Genomic DNA, 18,963 nt, shown 5'->3' on the forward strand with positions numbered 1-18,963 from the left:
ATGATTTGCCTCCCCACAGGTAAAAAGATCACATGCCAAAATAGGCCATGTTAAGGGATGCTCCAGCTCTCTTAGGGGCCCTCTTTTAAGTATTTTATGGGGAGAAGGTTTCTGATAGGTTCTTTCATTTAGCAGCCAAAAGCATAACGAGATCCAATGGCTGGAAGCTGAAGCTGGACAAATTCAGATGAGAAATAAGATGCATTGAAAGTCATTAAGCACTGGAACAATATGCTGATGGATGTGGTGGACTGCCCACCACTTGGAGCCTCTAAATCCAGGCGAAGTGTGCTTCAGCTCAAACACAGGTTATTGGCTAAGCTACCTGTGAATTTTTTAACTAGACTAGACTTTTTTGGTCAGAGAATACCAATTAGTCAAAACCAGACCTTTTGCAGAAAGTTTGGATTAAATTTTCATCGGGAAGGTGCCTCTGGTCTAGGATGGAATTTCTGGTAAAAATGAGGGTCGGAGTCATTCCAGACCAGCCAATCCCAGTGGCTAGGGCAGTCAGCAGCATGTGGGTCAAGTCCCTATTCTACCTCATGCAGAGCAGGGATTTGCTCCCAGCACATCCTAGGGCTGCTACTTTCACATAGATCTCCATTTTGTTCCAATGCAAAATGAAAAAAAAATTGCAAACCTTGAAATTTTTCACACATCCTTGTTTTCCATCCAGTCCTAGTTACAGGGTTTAGTGCAGGACTCACTGGAGTAGGTTCCCTGGCCTATGCTATTCAGGAAGTCAGAGGAGATGATCATAATGGTCCCTTCTGACCTTAAAACTTATTAATAATACTTCTAAAGGGGTGTGTGTGAACATTACTATCACCATTTTAGAGGCGGAGAGACTGAGGCACCAAGGGATTAACCATGGCTTACCCAAGATCAATGGCAGAGCTAGGGACAGCATCTAAAAAGCCTGACTCCTAATCCATTGCTCTACCTACTAGACCACATTGCTCCTCCTCTCCCCACCTGCCTGCCCTATGTTATAGGAATGAATTCCCTACACACCAATCCAACTAACAGTCAGTGAAGATCCTGAGAGAGGAATAAACCTCTCATTCATTCAGGGAATCATTACGGAAAAATGAGGGCATGGAAACAGACTGGATTTATCAATGCACGCTTTCCTGAGGGACTGGAGCTGAAGAGATCTCGCTCCCGCTGGCATAACTCCAGCTAAGCCACTGGTGTTTCATATGGGCGAGAACAGCCTCTGGCCTGTTGTGTTTCTCTAAGAAGAGTCCCACTGAGTGAAGAGCTCTACCTCTCCCCCTGCAAGGCCCCCAGCCTGCTGTGCATGGAAGCACTCAGAAGACAAACAGGAAGATGATAACGTTGCCATGGTTTGGAGTTCGGGCCCAGGGGCAAGGGCACACTCCAGAGCCCTATCTCAGGAATGGATGAAACAAAAACAACAGCCAGCGGCATTAGCCAGGAGCAGCGTGTGCTCTGGCCAAGGTTAGAGCTGGGGAGAGCACAGGCTCAGGGCGTGCAGGCAAAGTTCCACGGCCACAGCACAGACAGCTGCAGGCGGCCGTGAGGCAGAGAGGTTGATTGCTGCCTGGCATTCCAGATCTAACAGGGCTACCAAATATACAGAACATAGCTGCTGGGCCTCCCGGAGACCCAGCTGGGCCTAGGTACAGCACACTTCTGGTCTGTCAAGGCTCCCTGCTATGTACAGGTAGACCATGCCTGCTGAGCTGCCACACTTCGTTGACATGGTCTGAGTCTTGGTCACCTTTCTGCTGATGAACGTGTCAGCTGCATTCAGGCAGATCACACCTGCCATGCTGTGTCCATACATGCCCAGGGACAATGTACCTGATCTGTTGATGAACATGCCAGCTGCGTAGTAGGTCTCTTATCCATCCTATTGGGAGCCAACACACTCCCATACACAAAATATGACCCCAGACTTCAAGGAGCCTTGGGTGACTGCCTTTCTGGCTGATGAGTGGTTTGACCTTGTGACCTAAGCAAGAGGCGCCTCAGCCTACAGGCTAAATCTGCTGCTGCAGTACAAGTCAAGCAACAGCACACTGCTCCCGAGACACCTACATTTAGTCTCAGCTCAGTGCAGCTTTTCAGGCACATCTCTTGGCTCTTCTGCCACCCTTCAGGGAGGCATCAGACATGCCACAGGGCACACAGGTTGTGGGAGAAAATGCAGCAGGAATAACAAGGAAATAAAACAAATTCAGATCCTTCCAAACATCTGCCTCAGAGGCAACACCATTCTGAACAGAACTCCAATAGAACAGGAGCTAACAATGGGGTGATATGTACTCTGCACACTGGATGGCTTCTGACACTGCACACAGCAGTTGCTAGTAAAAGGGCAGTAACTACTAAGGGTTCCCACAGCTCTTTCCTACTTTAAGTAGAAGGAAAGACTGTGGCCACTCTGATGCTGCAGTGCTAGGAACGGCTGGCAAATGCTGATTTGTCCCTCGAGCCCTTTGTCTCCCCATATCCTCTGGAGCTCTCGTGATGGTTGAGGGGCAGCTGCTTGACCATGAGCTACCAGAAATGGGAAAATCCTTGGAGTAAGTTAAAACGAGTGGACAATGAAGTTTGAGCTATGGCCAGTATATCGCACTGTCATGCACTTCCTTGTTCCACAGCACACGAGCTTTCTATTCTTAACATCAACTCTGGCTGATATCAGCTACATACTGGCAGTGCTAAAGGGCATGCAGCAAAATCCTTCTCTCCTAATGGGAGAGGTAAGATCTCGCCCAGTGTAAACCAAGAGTAACTCAATTAAGAATCAGGCCCCAGAGGTGTCCATCTTCAGAGAGAGAGAGACAGAGCCCATGTAGCTTGAGAAGCAGCTTCCTGAATCTCAGTCCTCTCTCTTATTCCCTGGCAAAGTGACAGAAACACTGGTGGAGTGGTAAATAATCACAGGTGTTCATAGATTCTAAGGGCCCTAAGGTACTACTGTGATTATCTAGTCTGCCCTCCTGTATAAGACAGACCAGAGAACTGCCCCAAAGTAATCCCTTCTGAACTAGAGCATGTCTTTAAAAGAACCCATTGAATCTTAATAAGTTGTTCTGGTGGTTAATTATCCTCAGTGTTAAAAATTTACACCTGATTTCCAGTCTGAATTTGTCTTAGCTTCAACTTCCAGCCAGGGATCAGTCAGTTCTATAGACTAATCTGCATCACTTGGTAAGGGCTGCTCATTTGAACACCATATGTTTTAACACAGCCAAATACAAAGTCATACTTTTAGAAACAAAGACTGAAGGTCACATTTAGAAGATGGGTGACTGTATCCTGGAACGTTGTGACTCTGAAAAGCATTTGGGGGCATGGTAGACAGCCAACTGAACATGAGCTCTCAGTGAAATGTTGTGGCTAAGAGGGCAAACATGATTCTTGGCTGTATATGCAGGGACATATCAAGTAGGAGTATGAAGCTGGAATTACCTCTGTGTATTGCATTAGTGAGCCCACTACTGGAGACTGTGTCCAGTTCTGGTGTCCACACTTCAAAAAGGATGTTGAAAAATTGGAAAGGGCTCAGAAGAGAGCTACAAGAAAGATTCAAAGTCTGGAAACCCTGCTATAGAATGAGAGCCTCAAGAAGCTCAATCTATTTAGTTTATCCAAGAGAAGGTTAACAGATGACTTGAGCACAGTCTACCCCCATGGTGAAGAGATTTCTGATAGCAGACAGCTTTTAACTTGGCAGGAAAAGACATAATGAGATCCAATGGTTGGAAGCTAAAGAGAGACAAATTCAGACTAGGGTGCACATTTTTAACAGTGAGGGTGATTAACCATGTGGGGCATTCTCCATCGCTTGCCGTCCTTAAAGCTAGACTGGATCTCTTTCTAAAAGAGATGCTATAGCTCCAATTGAAGTCATGGGTTTGATGCAGAAATTACTGCGTGAGGTTATGTGGCCTGTGTTATGCAGGAAGTCAGAGTCGATTATCATAATGACTTTAAAATCTATGAAGCTATAACCTTGGCAGACCATTGTATTTGCTCCACTTAAATAGTTTGTGGCACTGATGGAATCAGGTGAGGAGACAACCTGTTGTGCCAGACATACAAGCAGATGCCTTTACAGGAGAAAGCAGTCACGTCTGATTTGAAAGGGGGTCAGCCCCTCCAGCAACTGCCACCACTGTATTGCTCGGGGCCTTGGGCAGAGACAGCCATGACAGAGCTGTCTGTGTGCCAGTACTGATGGCCTTCGGGAGAGTTGTGCATGACTAGGAGCCTTGAGGAGACCTGCTTGTTTTTAAACAGGGGAGACTATCAGCTGGAAATTGCACGAGTCTCCTTTCTCCACTTCAGTGGGGCGCCAGCCTTGCCGGTGTGCATCATGCACTGCGGCTGATTAGCACCCAGTCAGATGGATTAGCCATTCTGGGACCCATGTGCCAAAGGAGCCCCAATATTGCAACTCCCACCCTGCCACACACGCTGTCCTCCCAGGGCATTCCTTATGGGAAAGCCATATAGACTTCTGTGAAAGTAGAATGAATTAAGAATGAATTATATTGAAATTATAATTCATTAAAGAAATGCTACCTGAAGGGTTTGTTGAAATACAGTTGTCAGGAAGAGACACATTAAGGAGTGTGAGACAAGGGGTCCTCAAACTAATTAACTTAGAGCTCCTACTGAGCTAGGAGATTGGTAAACGTTAGTATGCAAATAAGAGTATGTATGTATATTTGTCAGTTTCTGCTTTCTTTTGTCTCTTATGTTAAATTGGCTTTGGCTTAGCTGTATAAATAAGTTATCTTGAACCTCAGAGAAGGGCTCACATCTGGGTGCATTAGCAAGGCGCTTTGCTAATAAACAGAGTGGTCTGACAAATTATGTGAGTCCTGAATCTGACTTTGACACTTTCATAGGGATGAAACCTCTGGGGTCCTTATAAACATGATTCCCAAACCCTACAGAATTTAACAGAGAGTGAGAGCCTTTTTACGGGGTTTCTAAACCATCTCCTCTAGGCAGCACAGATTTCCCTATTGCACCCAGTAGGATAGTTACACAATCAACAAGAGAGGACCTTCTGGCAGGGGCAGGGAGTACTTCATACCATTCTGAACCCAAGAGAGGTGGCCCAAGAGCAGCTCTGATGAGTCCCCTCCTTGGCTGGGAAGCTGGGTCAGGTCAGCCTGTTGTTAAAGTCAACAATTTTGGTGGGGCCTGTAATTTCCCCTGGTCCTACCTGAGCACCCCATGCTGTGCTGCTATGAAAGGAGCCCGTCAGAGTCCTGAAGTGCTGGAGTCTGCTGCTGCCATGTGGCCATGTGCACTGTGCTGTCTGGGATGCTAGCTCAGCTGCCCCATGTGAAACCTTCACCCAGAAGAGCTCTGCGCTTACATCAACGGGCATTCACAGAACGGGTTTGCTCTGCTTTCTGCCCTCATTTTTGCTGACTGGCAATGTGGTTCACTGGAGAGCATGACACTAGAAGCCAGGAACCCCTAATCTCTGACCTGACTCTGGATAGGTTGCTCTATGTAACACAGACTTTGCTTGCTGATGGTCCATGGGAAATCCCAGCCTGGAGTTTGGTGCCACCTGGGACTAGCCTGTATCTAATTACTCCCTGTCCGATGTAGTGTTGCTCATTGCAAGGCAATACAGAAACACATCCCAGTTACCTTTCTCTGACTAGTCCCTCTGCATGTTTGTATCTCACTCTCACACTCCAGCTGCCCCAATTTTTTCCCAGAAATTTCTTTTGTGGGAAATTTCAATTCTTTTTTTTTGTACCACTACAAAATGATTTTTTTTCTTTTCAAATTGTGTAATAATTGAAACAAAATTAAATCCCTGCTCAAATCAAATCCCTTCATGATCAATTCTGCATGATGCTCTGGCACTCCCTATTCTTTCCCGCAGAGGGCAGCATTTAATTGCAAATACTAAGATGGCCAGCCAGCTGGGATGTCTCATTATTTGCTCTTGCTTCTCCTGCTCTCTGTAGGTTGCTGGTATCTAGGTGGGAGGCCCTGTGCATGTCACACACAGAGTTAGCTGCAGGTCTGATACAAATCCTGTTGAAATCAAGGGAAAGATCCTCACTGACTTCAGTGGGCTCCGGATCAAGCCTTAATGGAAAATAGCTGCCAAGCTATTTATCTGTATATTATCAACGGAATGGATCTTGTTCCCATGGCTATCCTAGGAAGTTATGACAAGCCACACACTTCATTTAGCCCTTCCTCCAACAGACAGGCTGCAGAGCCAGAGCACAGAATGGTGCACTACAGCTGGATGAATCTTTGGCGGTTTGGTTTGCAGCTCACTTGAGAACAACATGAAACAGTCAACAGCCATTGATTAACAACAGGCCTCCACCACACCCAGGCTGCTTACTTCCCACCCACCTGGCACTGCCCAAGCCCAGCAGTGTCCACAGAGTGTTACACACATTGTCCACTGAGCCCCATGTTGTCCTGACTCACTCATTTCCCTCCCTGCCTCACATCCCACCCCTTTCCTGTCTGGCCAATGTTAGTTGTACCTTGCCAGACCTGGAGTGCCCAGTTACCCACATTTCTAGCCTGCTTTGTCCATTGCCCTCCCTGGTTCCTTACCATCATGTCTCCTCTAGGAGTGAAAACAAGCAGCCACATTTACTCACCTGATCCAGATGGAACCTGGTGACATCCTGGGTTCTGCAGAACAGAAAGCAAAGGGTCATGGATGGGAGCCAGGCAACCTGCAAGCCCATCAGAGCAAGAAATAACTTGTGAAGTCCCTTCCCTTTGTCCCTCCCTGCCTGAGGGAGGAAGCAGGTAGGTCTCAAGACGGTTTGGTTTGATGGTGCCCAAAATAACACCTCAAGCTGCCTGGGAGCCAGTGCAGATCTTGGAGCAAAGGGTGACATGCCCCTGCTCTGAGCCACTGCTAGTCTGGCAGACAGCCAGTAGCCCACTGCACTAATCCAGGGCCTGATCCAATGCCTATCAGAGTCAATGAGGGTCTTTCTGTTGACTTCAAAGGACCTTGGATCAGGTCCCAGTTTGGAACTTACAAGGCTGGGATGACTGTGGAGATGTCCCTAGGTTCTTGCCAAAGGTAGATGGAAAAACAAACAAACTCTCAGCCACCACAGCTAACTGAGCATCCAGGAGCAGCCCCAAGTCACTAGGCAATACAAGGAGAAACAGCTGTACTCCCTGTCAAGGCATGCCATTTCTTCTGGTGGCTTGCCCCAGCCTCCAGGCATCAGCTCTGTGCTGTCAAGGTGGGGTCTCAACCAGTTCGCTCCTGCCCAAGGCGCTGCGGAAGCCTGTGCCAACTGTACTGGACAAGATGGAAATCCAATACTGGAGGAGGGCTTCTAGAAGTCAGGCAGGCTGGAAGCTGGCCGTTGGGGCAGGCAGGATGAGGGTGCTGTGAGAAGGGTGCAGGTGTGTGTGTGGGGGGGAGGGAACTGGGCCTTTTGCCTTGCAGAGGATGTTGGGTCCTTAAATACCACCTGTCTTTTGTCTCCCCATATCCTCTAGTTCTTTCCCCTACCATGGACTAACCTGAGCAGCTCACCTCCTTCTGAACTAGGTCCCACTGCTGAATGGCATGCTGGGTCCCATGCAATACATTATGGACAGACCTCTGTGGTGTGAAGTGATTCCTAATGCACTGTGCTGTCCCACCAGGCCAGCAGCTGGCCAGGCTTGCCCCAGGAAGACCCAGCTCAGAAGTGGGCAGCCTATGCCCAATGAGGCAGAGGAGCACAGGAGGAGGAGGGGAGAGGGCTGAGCAGAAGGTGGTGAGAGGTGGTTTGACTTTACCTGGCTGGAAAACCAATCAAAGCCCAGTGAGCTGGGATGTGTGTGCTCCATGCTAATGCTGCGCTCTTGCACCATTGGGGCCAGAGTACAATCTCTCTTGTGGTCCTAGTGAAGTGAGTCTACTAATGACTTCCAGCAAACCCTTGGGATGTGTCTGCATTAAGAAGCCACTACTCAGCCTGGCCCAATTCAACACGATTCAGCGGTGAGACATATCAGGATTGAAGGACATTGGCCCAACTGTGTGGGGCACAGGACTGCAGGACGGGTGCAGGGAGGGATCACAGGGAAGGTTGCCCACCACTCCCCACACTGTGACTGGCTCCAGTCAGGACCATCATTCTCTTACTAGCAGGGGCAAAATATTCACAAAAAGAAAGTGCTGGGGGTTAGGAGGGAACTTCTAATAAGAGCAGGTTATTCCCTAGCTTCCCAAGGTGGAGGTCTCACACCTGCCTCTGAAGCCACCACAGAGACAGGATACTGGGCTGGATGGACCTTGGGGTTGGTTCAGTCAGCCAGTCCCTATGTTCCTAAAATGACACTAGCAATGGACTACCAGTGGGAGGCAGGAGGAAGAAGCTGGTGCAGGAGGACCAGGGGAGGTGCCTAAGGACACATCTACCAGAGACAAAGAGATTTCCAGCCCAAGCTGGAGCACTGCTCCCCATACCTTCTGAGCATGTCTGCATCATCCACGTCACTGTCTGCTGGGCCGCCTGCCTTTTCATATAGGAGCATCTGCTTATCTGGCAGAATCTCAGCTACAGCATCAGGGGGCGGGAGGGAGACGTCATTATCTTGGTTAAGCTGCAAGAAGGAGTTTAGAAGGTCACCATGGATGGAGCAAAGCTTACAGAAAGTGGGGCCGGTGCCATGCAGAACACCTCGGGTGAGGGAATTGAGGCCAGATCCTCAGCTGATGTAAATTGACATAGTTCTGCTGACTTCTGTGGATTGATGCTGATTTCCAGATCTGGTCCCTAACATGGAAGCCAGGCTGATACCATAACAGAAGCTCTCCTATATCCTTCCTCTCCTTCTCTCTTTACTTAGGGCACTTGTCTGAAGAGATGCTCTGTGTTTCCTAAGAGTTCATCTGGTCTGGCTGTTTACTTGGCCCTGTTTGGTCTTTCCGATGCTTCATCTTTCAGAGGAGATGAACAGCACAGCCCAGGACCACTTGGGGTCTGACAAGGCTGAATCCCAACTCTGTCACGCCGAGTGCAAAAGTGGGGCCCGCAAGGATTTTAAAAATGAATACTGGCCACTCCAGGCTTGTATTAAACTCTCGAGGTTACAGCTTTTCTCTGGCCTTGGCTTGATAAACGCTGCCATCACCCAAATGTAACAAAACCCCCTTTGAACCCAGGAAGGAGCACTTGGGAATTCCTCCCTGTGGGGTGCCCTCAAGCCCTTTCACCCCCATCCCAGGAAGAGCTGAAAAAGGAAACAAAGGAAATTAGCTGTGGCTACCAGCTAATCAAACAACATGCACAAACCTCTTAGGACACCAAAAATCCAATCCTGTTCTTAAAAAAGGTAAATTTTATTAAATACAAAAAGGAAGAAAATACATCTGGAACCTAGGCTTTTGCTAGATTTTAAAAGAGCAATTCCAAAAATCAAGCACCCAAAATAGCTTTCTTGGGGGTTCAGCTTAAAGGTTACACACAAACAAAAGCATCTGGGGTTAGCACAGAGGAGTCCACAAGCCAATAAGAAATAACCCTAATTGCATCTAGTTAACATTCTGATCTACTTACACATTGGAGTTCAGATAAGTAGTTCTAGGCATGATCTGAGGACTTATAATCATACCTGGCTTAGCTGCTTATAGCATGGCTACTCTGACCCTCCAGCCCAGAGAGAACAGACAAAGGGAAAGTTTCTTTCCCAACTTTAAAAAGTTCTACCTTCCCATTGGCTCTTTTGGTCCGGTAGCTGGCTGGGTGTCCATCAAAGGGAGCTATCCCCCCACTTTATTTATTATAGGGTCATTGAAGATCACACAAGGCACTTTTGGCATTGGTATGAGTTGTTAACTCTGGCACAATTCCAGAGGGATCAGTTACATTCAGTCTCTCTCAGGCCTCCAGATGTTTCAGCCTAATCACTAATTCAGCCTTGACATTTCAGTGCAAATTTGCCAAGATGGTTGGCACTGGACTGGGCTCAGGAAAGCTGGGTCTTATGTGTGACCTTGGGTATGTCATGTCTGCTCTCTGTGCCTAAGGGCCAGGGCCGTCCCTAGCCCCCCCGCTAATCTCCTTGCCGTCCATCCGGTGTGCCCACCTGGCTGCTGCTCGCCTCCTCACCCCAGTTCACCCTACCCAAGGTGACCACCCTACCCACTGTGGGTCCAGCTCTAGAACAGGGCTCCTAAATCCTTGCTGCACTGTGAGGGACTCAGCTACTAGAGTGACGGGGCCACCTAAGACCTGAGATAAACTGTTTCACCCACTTATTAAAGTAGTGGGTATGTTTGGTGAACACACATGATGCTGTATGATTGAAATATGACCATTTATATGATTAATATTGCCACTATTATTGAAACAAATCTTGTACAAAGTATGTCATGTAAGGTATCAATGGAAAAGTTACAGTCTATCAAATATGATTATCCTGTTTATATGCATGTATCATCTTTGTATGTGAAGTTATAAATATTGATTATGTACCAGTATTTCATGTGTTTGCTTCTGGGGGAACACCCACAAGGTAGTTTACATCCAGTCTAGCCAGCACATTGCACATGGACCATTCAAGTAGATGGCCCGTTAAAGGACAAAATGGGCCATAGAAGAAGCTTGTCCCTGCCGAGTGAGTTGTAGATGCTTTAGCCAAAATATGGGTAATGGCCAATGTTCCCTCTAATTTTTGACAGGCCGTGTGGGCAAAAAATTTCTTCTGTGCAAATTTTTGTGCGTGCGGTGTTTCGCCATGTGCGCGGGGTTTAGGATCTGGGTGCGCATGCACATGCGCACAGCTTAGAGGGCACAGTGGTAATGGCTGCTCTTATGAGTCATCAAAGAATGCAAGGGCATGTGACCCTGGACTCCATCTTGTGCCTGTACTTTTCCACAAACTAAGACTGAGAGCAGTCCCTCCACCTGGGAGAAGATATAAAGGACCCTGGAAGCATCTCCATTTTGCCTCTTTCCTGCTCTGATCTCTGGACTATAGACTTACACTAAAAGGAATATTCCAATCAATGAACTGAGGACTTTACAAGCCAGCAGTTTATTCATCACTGCTTCAAACCTGATATAAGAACTCTGCAAGGATTATATGTATTTGATTTCCTTAACCATTTTAACTCTCTCCTCTTTCTTTTCTCTTATAAATAAACCTTTATATATTAGATACTAAAGGATTGGCAACAGCATGATTGTTAGGTAAGATCTGAGCAATATATTGACCTGGCTGCGTGGCTGATCTCTTGGGATTAGAAGGACTCTTTGTCTCATGAAATTGGTTTTCAATAAGCACTCATCCTTAGATGTTTTTAAGGCCTGGCTTGACAAAGCCCTGGCTGGCGTGATTTAGTTGGGGTTGGTCCTGCTTTGAGCAGGGGGTTGGACTAGATTACCTCCTGAGGTCTCTTCCAACCCTAATCTTCTATGATTCATCATAAAGTCTAGTGTCTGGGTGGTGAAATGCATGCTGGAATGCCTAAGGAGACTGCATTTCTGACTTCTAGTTAACCAGTGTGGTAAGACAGAAGTTTACTTTTGTTTCAGGCTTGGTATATCTAATAATAGAATAATCACTAATTTGGGGTAAGTCTGCCCTATTTCTCAGCAGTTTGTCCTGAATCTCGTATCCTCAGCTGTGACCCACTGAGGCATGGTGACAACACAGTCTTTTGCATCTCTCCACTTCATCAAAATGGAACTGTGCACACTTTGCATTGTACACCTCATGTAAATGAGTGATTTACATCCGATTTGTTGGTGCCTAATTATCAGGGACGAATCCTACTTCAGTGAACACCACACATTGCTGAACTGATCAAACAGAGGTGACACAGTGCAAACAAAGTTCTCTCCCGGCAATCTTAAAACACTGATTTTCTTAACTCAAGCGATAGAAATCCAGTGCAAGCCCAAATATTGCTAATTCAGTTTTCTCACAATCTCTGTAACACAAAGCAGGGTCATGTTTCCCAACTGCTAGTCATTAACTCTGAAAATATACCTGCTTCGCTGGAACCTCCACTATCCACAATGATTTGTTCCCCACCACGACACTCTGGAGCCCACAACCAAAAAAGCATATTGGTTATATCTGACGCTGCATCTGATCATGTTGCATCACCTCTGGTGGAAAGATACCTTGACACATGAGCTTTCAAAATGTAACGCTCACAAAAGCCATGCTCAGCACTGCAGCATGGGCAGCAGTCTACCCGTGGCTGCAGAGTCCTGGCCAGGAGCTACAGAGGCCCTGACACTAGCTAGCACTAGTCAGCTTGAGAGCTAGAGAGCAGAGAGGATCCCAGGGTCTGTCTGTGTCCAGCAGGCTCAGCAAACAATCCTCTTGCTCTTCATTACAATTAAGCCCTGTCTCCTCACAGCTGTGAGGGGCCTACAATGGCAAGAGCTACCTGCCCCCTTTGCTAGCAGCGAGGCTAAGGACTGAATGGGTCATGGGGATGGGGGTCTCCTGTTCTGAAATGGTCTCCCCAGATTAGGGCTGCCATGTGATTGCATGGCGCAGAAGGGGTTAGTGTGCATCGCCTGGGCTGCGTCTGTGCTGTTGCTAATGGGAAGAATGCACTCCCAGAGCTGTCAGTCTGGCACCCTTTGCCAGCACTTAATTTAATGTGAGAGACAAAGAGAGATGGTTCATGGTCCCCTACCCCCGTTTGCAGCCCTGGATACTCACGGTTGAGGAGAACGGCCTGTAATACCAAGCCATCCACCACCTGTACCTGGCCCCTATCCTACTAGCTCATTCCAAGCCGTCTCTCATAGGCTGCTGCTGCTGCTCCTGAGAAACTCTGGGCTCCAGAGATAACTGGTCTCACCCTTCACTGGCAGGCCAGCCATCCATGATAACCAGTTCGTTGCCAGGTGTCTGTCACGTCAAACAGCAACACCCACAGAACTATGCAAACTCCAGAGCTCAAAGGCAAATCAGCGATCCCATTCTCTGCTGTCCTGACCACAGGGGGCTTGGACACACACCCTACCAAGGCTGCAAGCTGCCTAGGAAAAGGCAGTAGGACACCAAACTTACAGAGGACTTAGTAGCCTGCAGCATGAGGGAAGCCAGGCGTCTTTGAGGAACTTTTTGCTAGCAAGAGGGGTTTCGGTTTACGCAGGCACCACCTGCTTCCTTTGTGCATTCACAGCTCACACTGTGCTGCTGTTGCTACAACAAGAAGGTTCCTCTTAGCAACCGCACAGGAAAGGCTCCCTTTGAACTCCAGCTTCAGTGCACAAAGTGTGCACCCCACAGGTTTTCTCACTGCCACAGCAGATGTGTGGAAGGGAAAGAGAGGGGTGAGCCGCTCTGATGGAGAGCCAAGGGCCTAAGGTCAAGTATGCAAATCCAGGTTTCGACACCTGCCTGATTAGCAGAGGTGCTGAGCCCCCAGGCTTCTATTGACTTCAGAACCAGAAAATCAGGCCTCTTCTAGTTCTACATCTATGGGTGGACTGAAGCACTGAAAAAGTTAGCCTAGATGAAAAACCTTGAGCAACACAAACCTGTTGTTCTGTGTCTCCATCGAAGCAGTTTGTTACATGGGTACTGCCAAGCTAAAAAAACAACCCCGGGCACCACTCAATTGAAGTCAGTGATGGAATAAATTGATGCAGTTATGCAGATTTACACCTGCTGGGCACCTAGATTTTTTTATCTTTGTTACCCCGTAAGTCATTACAAATGTCATAGACTTTTCACCACTAATTCTATTAGTTTATCCTTTGCATTCTCTGATTGGGACAATGAAAATAAAGTGGTCAGTTTCATTTATGTAGTAAGTCAGTTTCTAGTCCAATGGTTCTCAACCTATTTACCACTGTGGGCCACATATGCATCTATATGTTATATGGGCCTCATCCACACAATATATATACTACCTGTATGCAGTGGTGAGCTGGAGCCGGTTTGCACCGGTTCGCACGAACCAGTTGTTAAATTTTGTAGTGTTAGAAACCGTTGTTAACCCGCTTCACTGAGGCTTTGATGGGCTCCCGCCGAGAAGTGATGCAATTCCTCCTCCAGCCGCCGGGGGTGCTGCGCTGCGGGAGCCATGTGGGCTGCCGCCTGGCCCTGGCACAAGCCCTGTTGCTGCTCCTGCTGCTCCCCCGACCCCTGGCCCTGGGGCTCCTGCTGCTGCCTGGTGGGTCCCTGGCTGCTCAGCTGGGCCTGGGCTGCGTCCTGCTGCTCGGGCTGCTCCGAGCCGCTCTCCCCGTGAGCACCCACCACCCTGCCCCCAGCCAGCCCCTGTCTCCAGCCACCCCCGCACCCCCTGCCTGCAGCCAGCCCCTGTCTCCAGCCACCCCCACACCCCCTGCCTGCAGCCAGCCCCTGCTGCCTCCAGCAACCCCCGCACCCCCTGCCCGCAGCCAGCCCTTTCCTCCAGCCACCCCCGCACCCCCTGCCTGCAGCCAGTCCCTGCCTCCAGCCACAACCGCACCCCCTGCCCGCAGCCAGCCCCTGCCTCCAGCCACCCCCGCACCTCCTGCCCGCGGCCAGCTCCTGCCTCCAGCCACCCCCGCACCCCCTGCCTGCAGCCAGCCCCCGTCTCCAGCCACCCCCGCACCTCCTGCCTGCAGCCAGCCCCTGTCTCCAGCCACCCCCACACCCCCTGCCTGCAGCCAGCCCCTGTCTCCAGCCACCCCCGCACCCCCTGCCTGCAGCCAGCCCCTGTCTCCAGCCACCCCCGCACCCCCGCTTGCAGCCACCCCACACCCCCTCCCTGCAGCCAGCCCCTGCCTCCAGCCACCCCCGCACCTCCTGCCTGCGGCCAGCTCCTGCCTCCAGCCACCCCCGCACCCCCTGCCTGCAGCCAGCCCCCGTCTCCAGCCACCCCCGCACCTCCTGCCTGCAGCCAGCCCCTGTCTCCAGCCACCCCCACACCCCCTGCCTGCAGCCAGCCCCTGTCTCCAGCCACCCCTGCACCCCCCTGCGCACAGCCAGCTCCTGCCTCCATCCACCCACGCACCCCCTGCCTGCAGCCAGCCCCTGTCTCCAGCCACCCCCGCACCCCCTGCCTGCAGCCAGCCCCTGTCTCCAGCCACCCCCACACCCCCTGCCTGCAGCCAGCCCCTGTCTCCAGCCACCCCCGCACCCCCTGCCTGCAGCCAGCCCCTGTCTCCAGCCACCCCCGCACCCCCGCCTGCAGCCACCCTACATCCCCTCCCTGCAGCCAGCCCCTGCCTCCAGCCACCCCTGCACCCCCCTGCGCGCAGCCAGCTCCTGCCTCCAGCCACCCACGCACCCCCTGCCTGCAGCCAGCCCCCGTCTCCAGCCACCCACGCACCCCCTGCCTGCAGCCAGCCCCCGTCTCCAGCCACCCCCGCACCCCCTGCCTGCAGCCAGCCCCATGCCGCACCTGCTGCCCTGTATCCAGCCAACCCCTGCAGCACGCACCCCCTGCCCTGTCTCCAGCCAGTCCTGCACCCGCTGCCCGCAGCTAGCCCCTGCCGCACCCCCTGCCCTGCCCCCACCGACCCAGCACCCCCTGCCCTGCCTGCAGCCAACCCCGCACCCCCTGCCCGCAGCCAACCCATGCCGCACCCCCTGCCCTGTCTCCAGCCAACCCCTGCCGCATGCAGCCCCCTGCCTAAGCCAATCCCTGCCGCACCCCCTGCCCTGTCTCCAGCCAACCCCTGCCGCACCCCCCTGCCCGAAGCTAGCCAGCCCCACACCCCCCGTCTCCAGCCAACCCCTGTCGCACCCCCCTGCAGCCCTGCCCAAAGCCAGCCAGCCTCACACCCCCTGTCTCCAGCCAGCCCTGCACCCCCCTGCCCTGCCTGCAGCCAGCCCCTACCTCCAGTCAGCCCCTGCTCTGCCTCCAGCCAGCCCCACACCCCCTTGCCGCCAGCCAACCCCGCACCCTCCTGTCTCCAGCCAGCTCTGCACCCCCTGCCCTGCCTGCAGCCAGCCCCGCACCCCCTGCCTTCAACTAGCCCTGCCCCATGCCCCTGTCTGGAGCTGGCCCCACGTCCACTGGTGCCCTGCACACCTGCTTCAATGAGGGGGGTAGGGAGCAGCAGGGACCCACACATGTGCACACCCTAGGGTGACCAGACAGCAAGTGTGAAAAATCAGGACGGGGTGGGGGGGTAATAGGACCCTATATAAGAAAAAGACCCCAAAATCGGAACTGTCCCTATAAAATCAGGACATCTGGTCACCCTAGCACACCCCCAGGGAGTGGCGGGGACCCACACATGTGAAACGGAGCTTGTTTCTAGTTCAGGCCCATCTTTTGAAAAGAGAACTTTAGGCAGGGTTAACATCCAGCCATATTTTCCCGGACAGGTCAGGCTTTTTGGTTCTTAAATCGCCGTCCGGGAGGAATTTTTAAATTTTAAAAATACGGAAGTATGGTATGGAAAATACGGACGTATGGTGACCCTGTTGGTACCAAAAATACATACTGGGGCACATCCCTTCTATCAGAACTTTTTATAGGGAACCGGTTGTTAAGATTCTGGCAGCTCATCACTGCCTGTATGGCCCTGAGGATGTCACACGGGCTGGAGCTGTGTGCTGATTGCGCCACAAGTGCCCCACAGGCCAGGGGTTGAGAACCACTGTTCTAGTCACTTCTACCTGCAAGAGTCCAGTATACCAGCTTTGGACTGGCAGTGCTGCGGGGGAAGTTTAACTTTAGGGCCGTTTAACATTTAAATGTTACATCTGTATTTGGACCCATTTCAATGGGTGTTTTGGTCTATGAAAACTAGTTTACAAAGACTAGTTCTGGGCCAAACTTGACCTTACAGTGACCATTTAAAAAGAGAGATTTCTGTACTATCACAATGTTCCATAAGCAAAATACTACAGGGGAGGGTCTTCCCTGCCTTGCATTATTGTGTCATCATTCATGTCTGTGCTAAGCTGGTATAAAATGTTGAGATCATTTCCAATCACACTGCACAGATGTACACAAGGTGTAAAGCAATGGAGAATTGGGCCCTAAATATAAAAACCTCACAATCACCCCTCTAACTTTTATTTAGAAAAGGAAACTTTAGAGGCAGGGAAAAGACAGCCCACCCAGAAAAAAATAAGACACCCCTGTAATGATGCTGCCTCTGGCAGGACACAACTGAGAGTATCAGTTCAGGACAAATTGCTTAGAGCAGGGCAGTCACAGCCCAAAGCTGGAGTTCCTTTACTATTAAGGCAAACCAAACCAGCCAAACAGAGAAGACTTTGGTTTTACCCCACTGGTTAACCATAAGTCACACAAGCAATTCCTGTAGACACTCCAGTTTCCCAGTATCACCACCAGCAGCCACTCGTTATGGGGATGAATGGTTATGAAAACCAATACCCCAGTAAAAGAAAAAAGGTTTGCCCGATCCCAAAGGACCAAGCCCCAGACCCAGGTCAATATACAAGTCAGATCTTACCCACAAATCATGCTGTTGCCAATCCTTTAGAATCTAAAATCTAAAGTTTTATTCATAAAAGGAAAGAAATATAGATGCTAGCTAGAATTGGTTAAATGGAATCAATTACATACAGTAATGGCAAAGTTCTTGGTTCAGGCTTCTAGCAGTGATGGAATAAACTGCAGGTTCAAATCAAGTCTCTGGAGTACATCCACAGCTGGGACGGGTCATTCAGTCCTCTGTTCAGAGCTTCAGTTTGTAGCAAAGTTCCTCCAGAGGTCAGAAGCAGGACTGAAGACAAGATGGAGGAGATGCAGCTGCCTTTCAAAGTCTCTTGCCATGTGGCTTGTGCTTTCTTTGTTCCAACCACAAGCTACCCAGCACATGGCATGGAAAAACCTTAGAGTTCTGTCCATAGGCATGTCCCTGCATGCCTTGCTGAGTCACAAGGTGTATCTGCCTTCTCTCAATGGGTCAGTTGTATAGCTGATGGTCCTTAATGGGCCATCAAGCAGGCTAGGCAGTGCTGATGCTAACTGGTCTGGGGTGTCACCCAGAAGCATAGCACAAGTTTGAAATACAGACAATATAGAGCCAATATTTATAACTTTACATACAAAAATGATACATGTTTCAGAGTAACAGCCGTGTTAGTCTGTACTTGCAAAAAGAAAAGGAGTACTTGTGGCACCTTAGAGACTAACCAATTTATTTGAGCATAAGCTTTCGTGAGCTACAGCTCACTTCATCGGATGCATACTGTGGAAAGTACAGAAGATGTTTTTATACACACAAACCATGAAAAAAATGGGTGATTATCACTACAAAAGGTTTTCTCTCCCCCCACCCCACTCTCCTGCTGGTAATAGCTTATGTAAAGTGATCACTCTCCTTACAATGTGTATGATAATCAAAATGATACATGCATACAGATAGCATAATCATAACCAGCAAATCATAACCATGTCTTAGACACCTCACATGACAGCCTTTGTACAATATTTGCTGCAAATATATAACAGTGGTGGCAACAATGATCTATACGGTTACAGTTTATGTCAATAATGTCACAACTCCACCCCACCCTTGCTTCTAAACCTGCTACCTGTCTCTGTTACTGACCTTTTAGGAAGGTTATGAAATATCTGATTTATTCCCCCATATGTTTCATTTCCATGCATTGCTGTATTCTGGCAAGGCTCAAAAGTCCACAAGAAAGCATGCTCTGGTTCTGATCCAAAACCTAGTTCAGTATCATTACAGTCCTTGTCAGTGAGCCCAAGTTCGAGATGTCTCAGACCTCACTGAAGTTCAAAGCTCCAGAACCCATTTAAGACCAGGTTAATAATAAACCAGCTAGAGTGTTCTGGGTCCTTGCCAAATTCCCTGTTTGGGGATGCCAAGGTGAATGATACAATGCTGTTTTCTATGCACACAGGCATCATTCTGCAGGATCACAAGGACCTTCTGTCTTAGTGCAGCCAGACACACCAAAGCTTGTGTAGCCAGAACGTAAGTGCTAGGTACTTGTGGGAATGAGAACACTGGCTAGAGTCCTTGATGGTGTGATGCAATTCCC

At 49.7% G+C, this 18,963-nt stretch overlaps 1 protein-coding gene across 1 annotated transcript in view; it reads right to left on the reverse strand.

Annotated features, from left to right (window-relative positions):
- The window catches only part of LOC141995064 (coiled-coil domain-containing protein 33-like), a 318,466-nt gene that overhangs the window by 11,414 nt on the left and 288,089 nt on the right, over positions 1–18,963 (reverse strand). Inside the window, exons 12-13 of the mRNA XM_074965846.1 lie at positions 8,471–8,607; positions 6,645–6,678 (exon numbers count right to left, since the gene is read on the reverse strand). Of these exons, the coding sequence (XP_074821947.1) occupies positions 6,645–6,678; positions 8,471–8,607 (171 nt within the window). The remainder of the gene's footprint in view (positions 1–6,644; positions 6,679–8,470; positions 8,608–18,963) is intronic.

The sequence above is a fragment of the Natator depressus genome, chromosome 10 (assembly GCF_965152275.1).
Source record: "Natator depressus isolate rNatDep1 chromosome 10, rNatDep2.hap1, whole genome shotgun sequence".
NCBI classification, from domain to species: Eukaryota; Metazoa; Chordata; order Testudines; family Cheloniidae; genus Natator; species Natator depressus.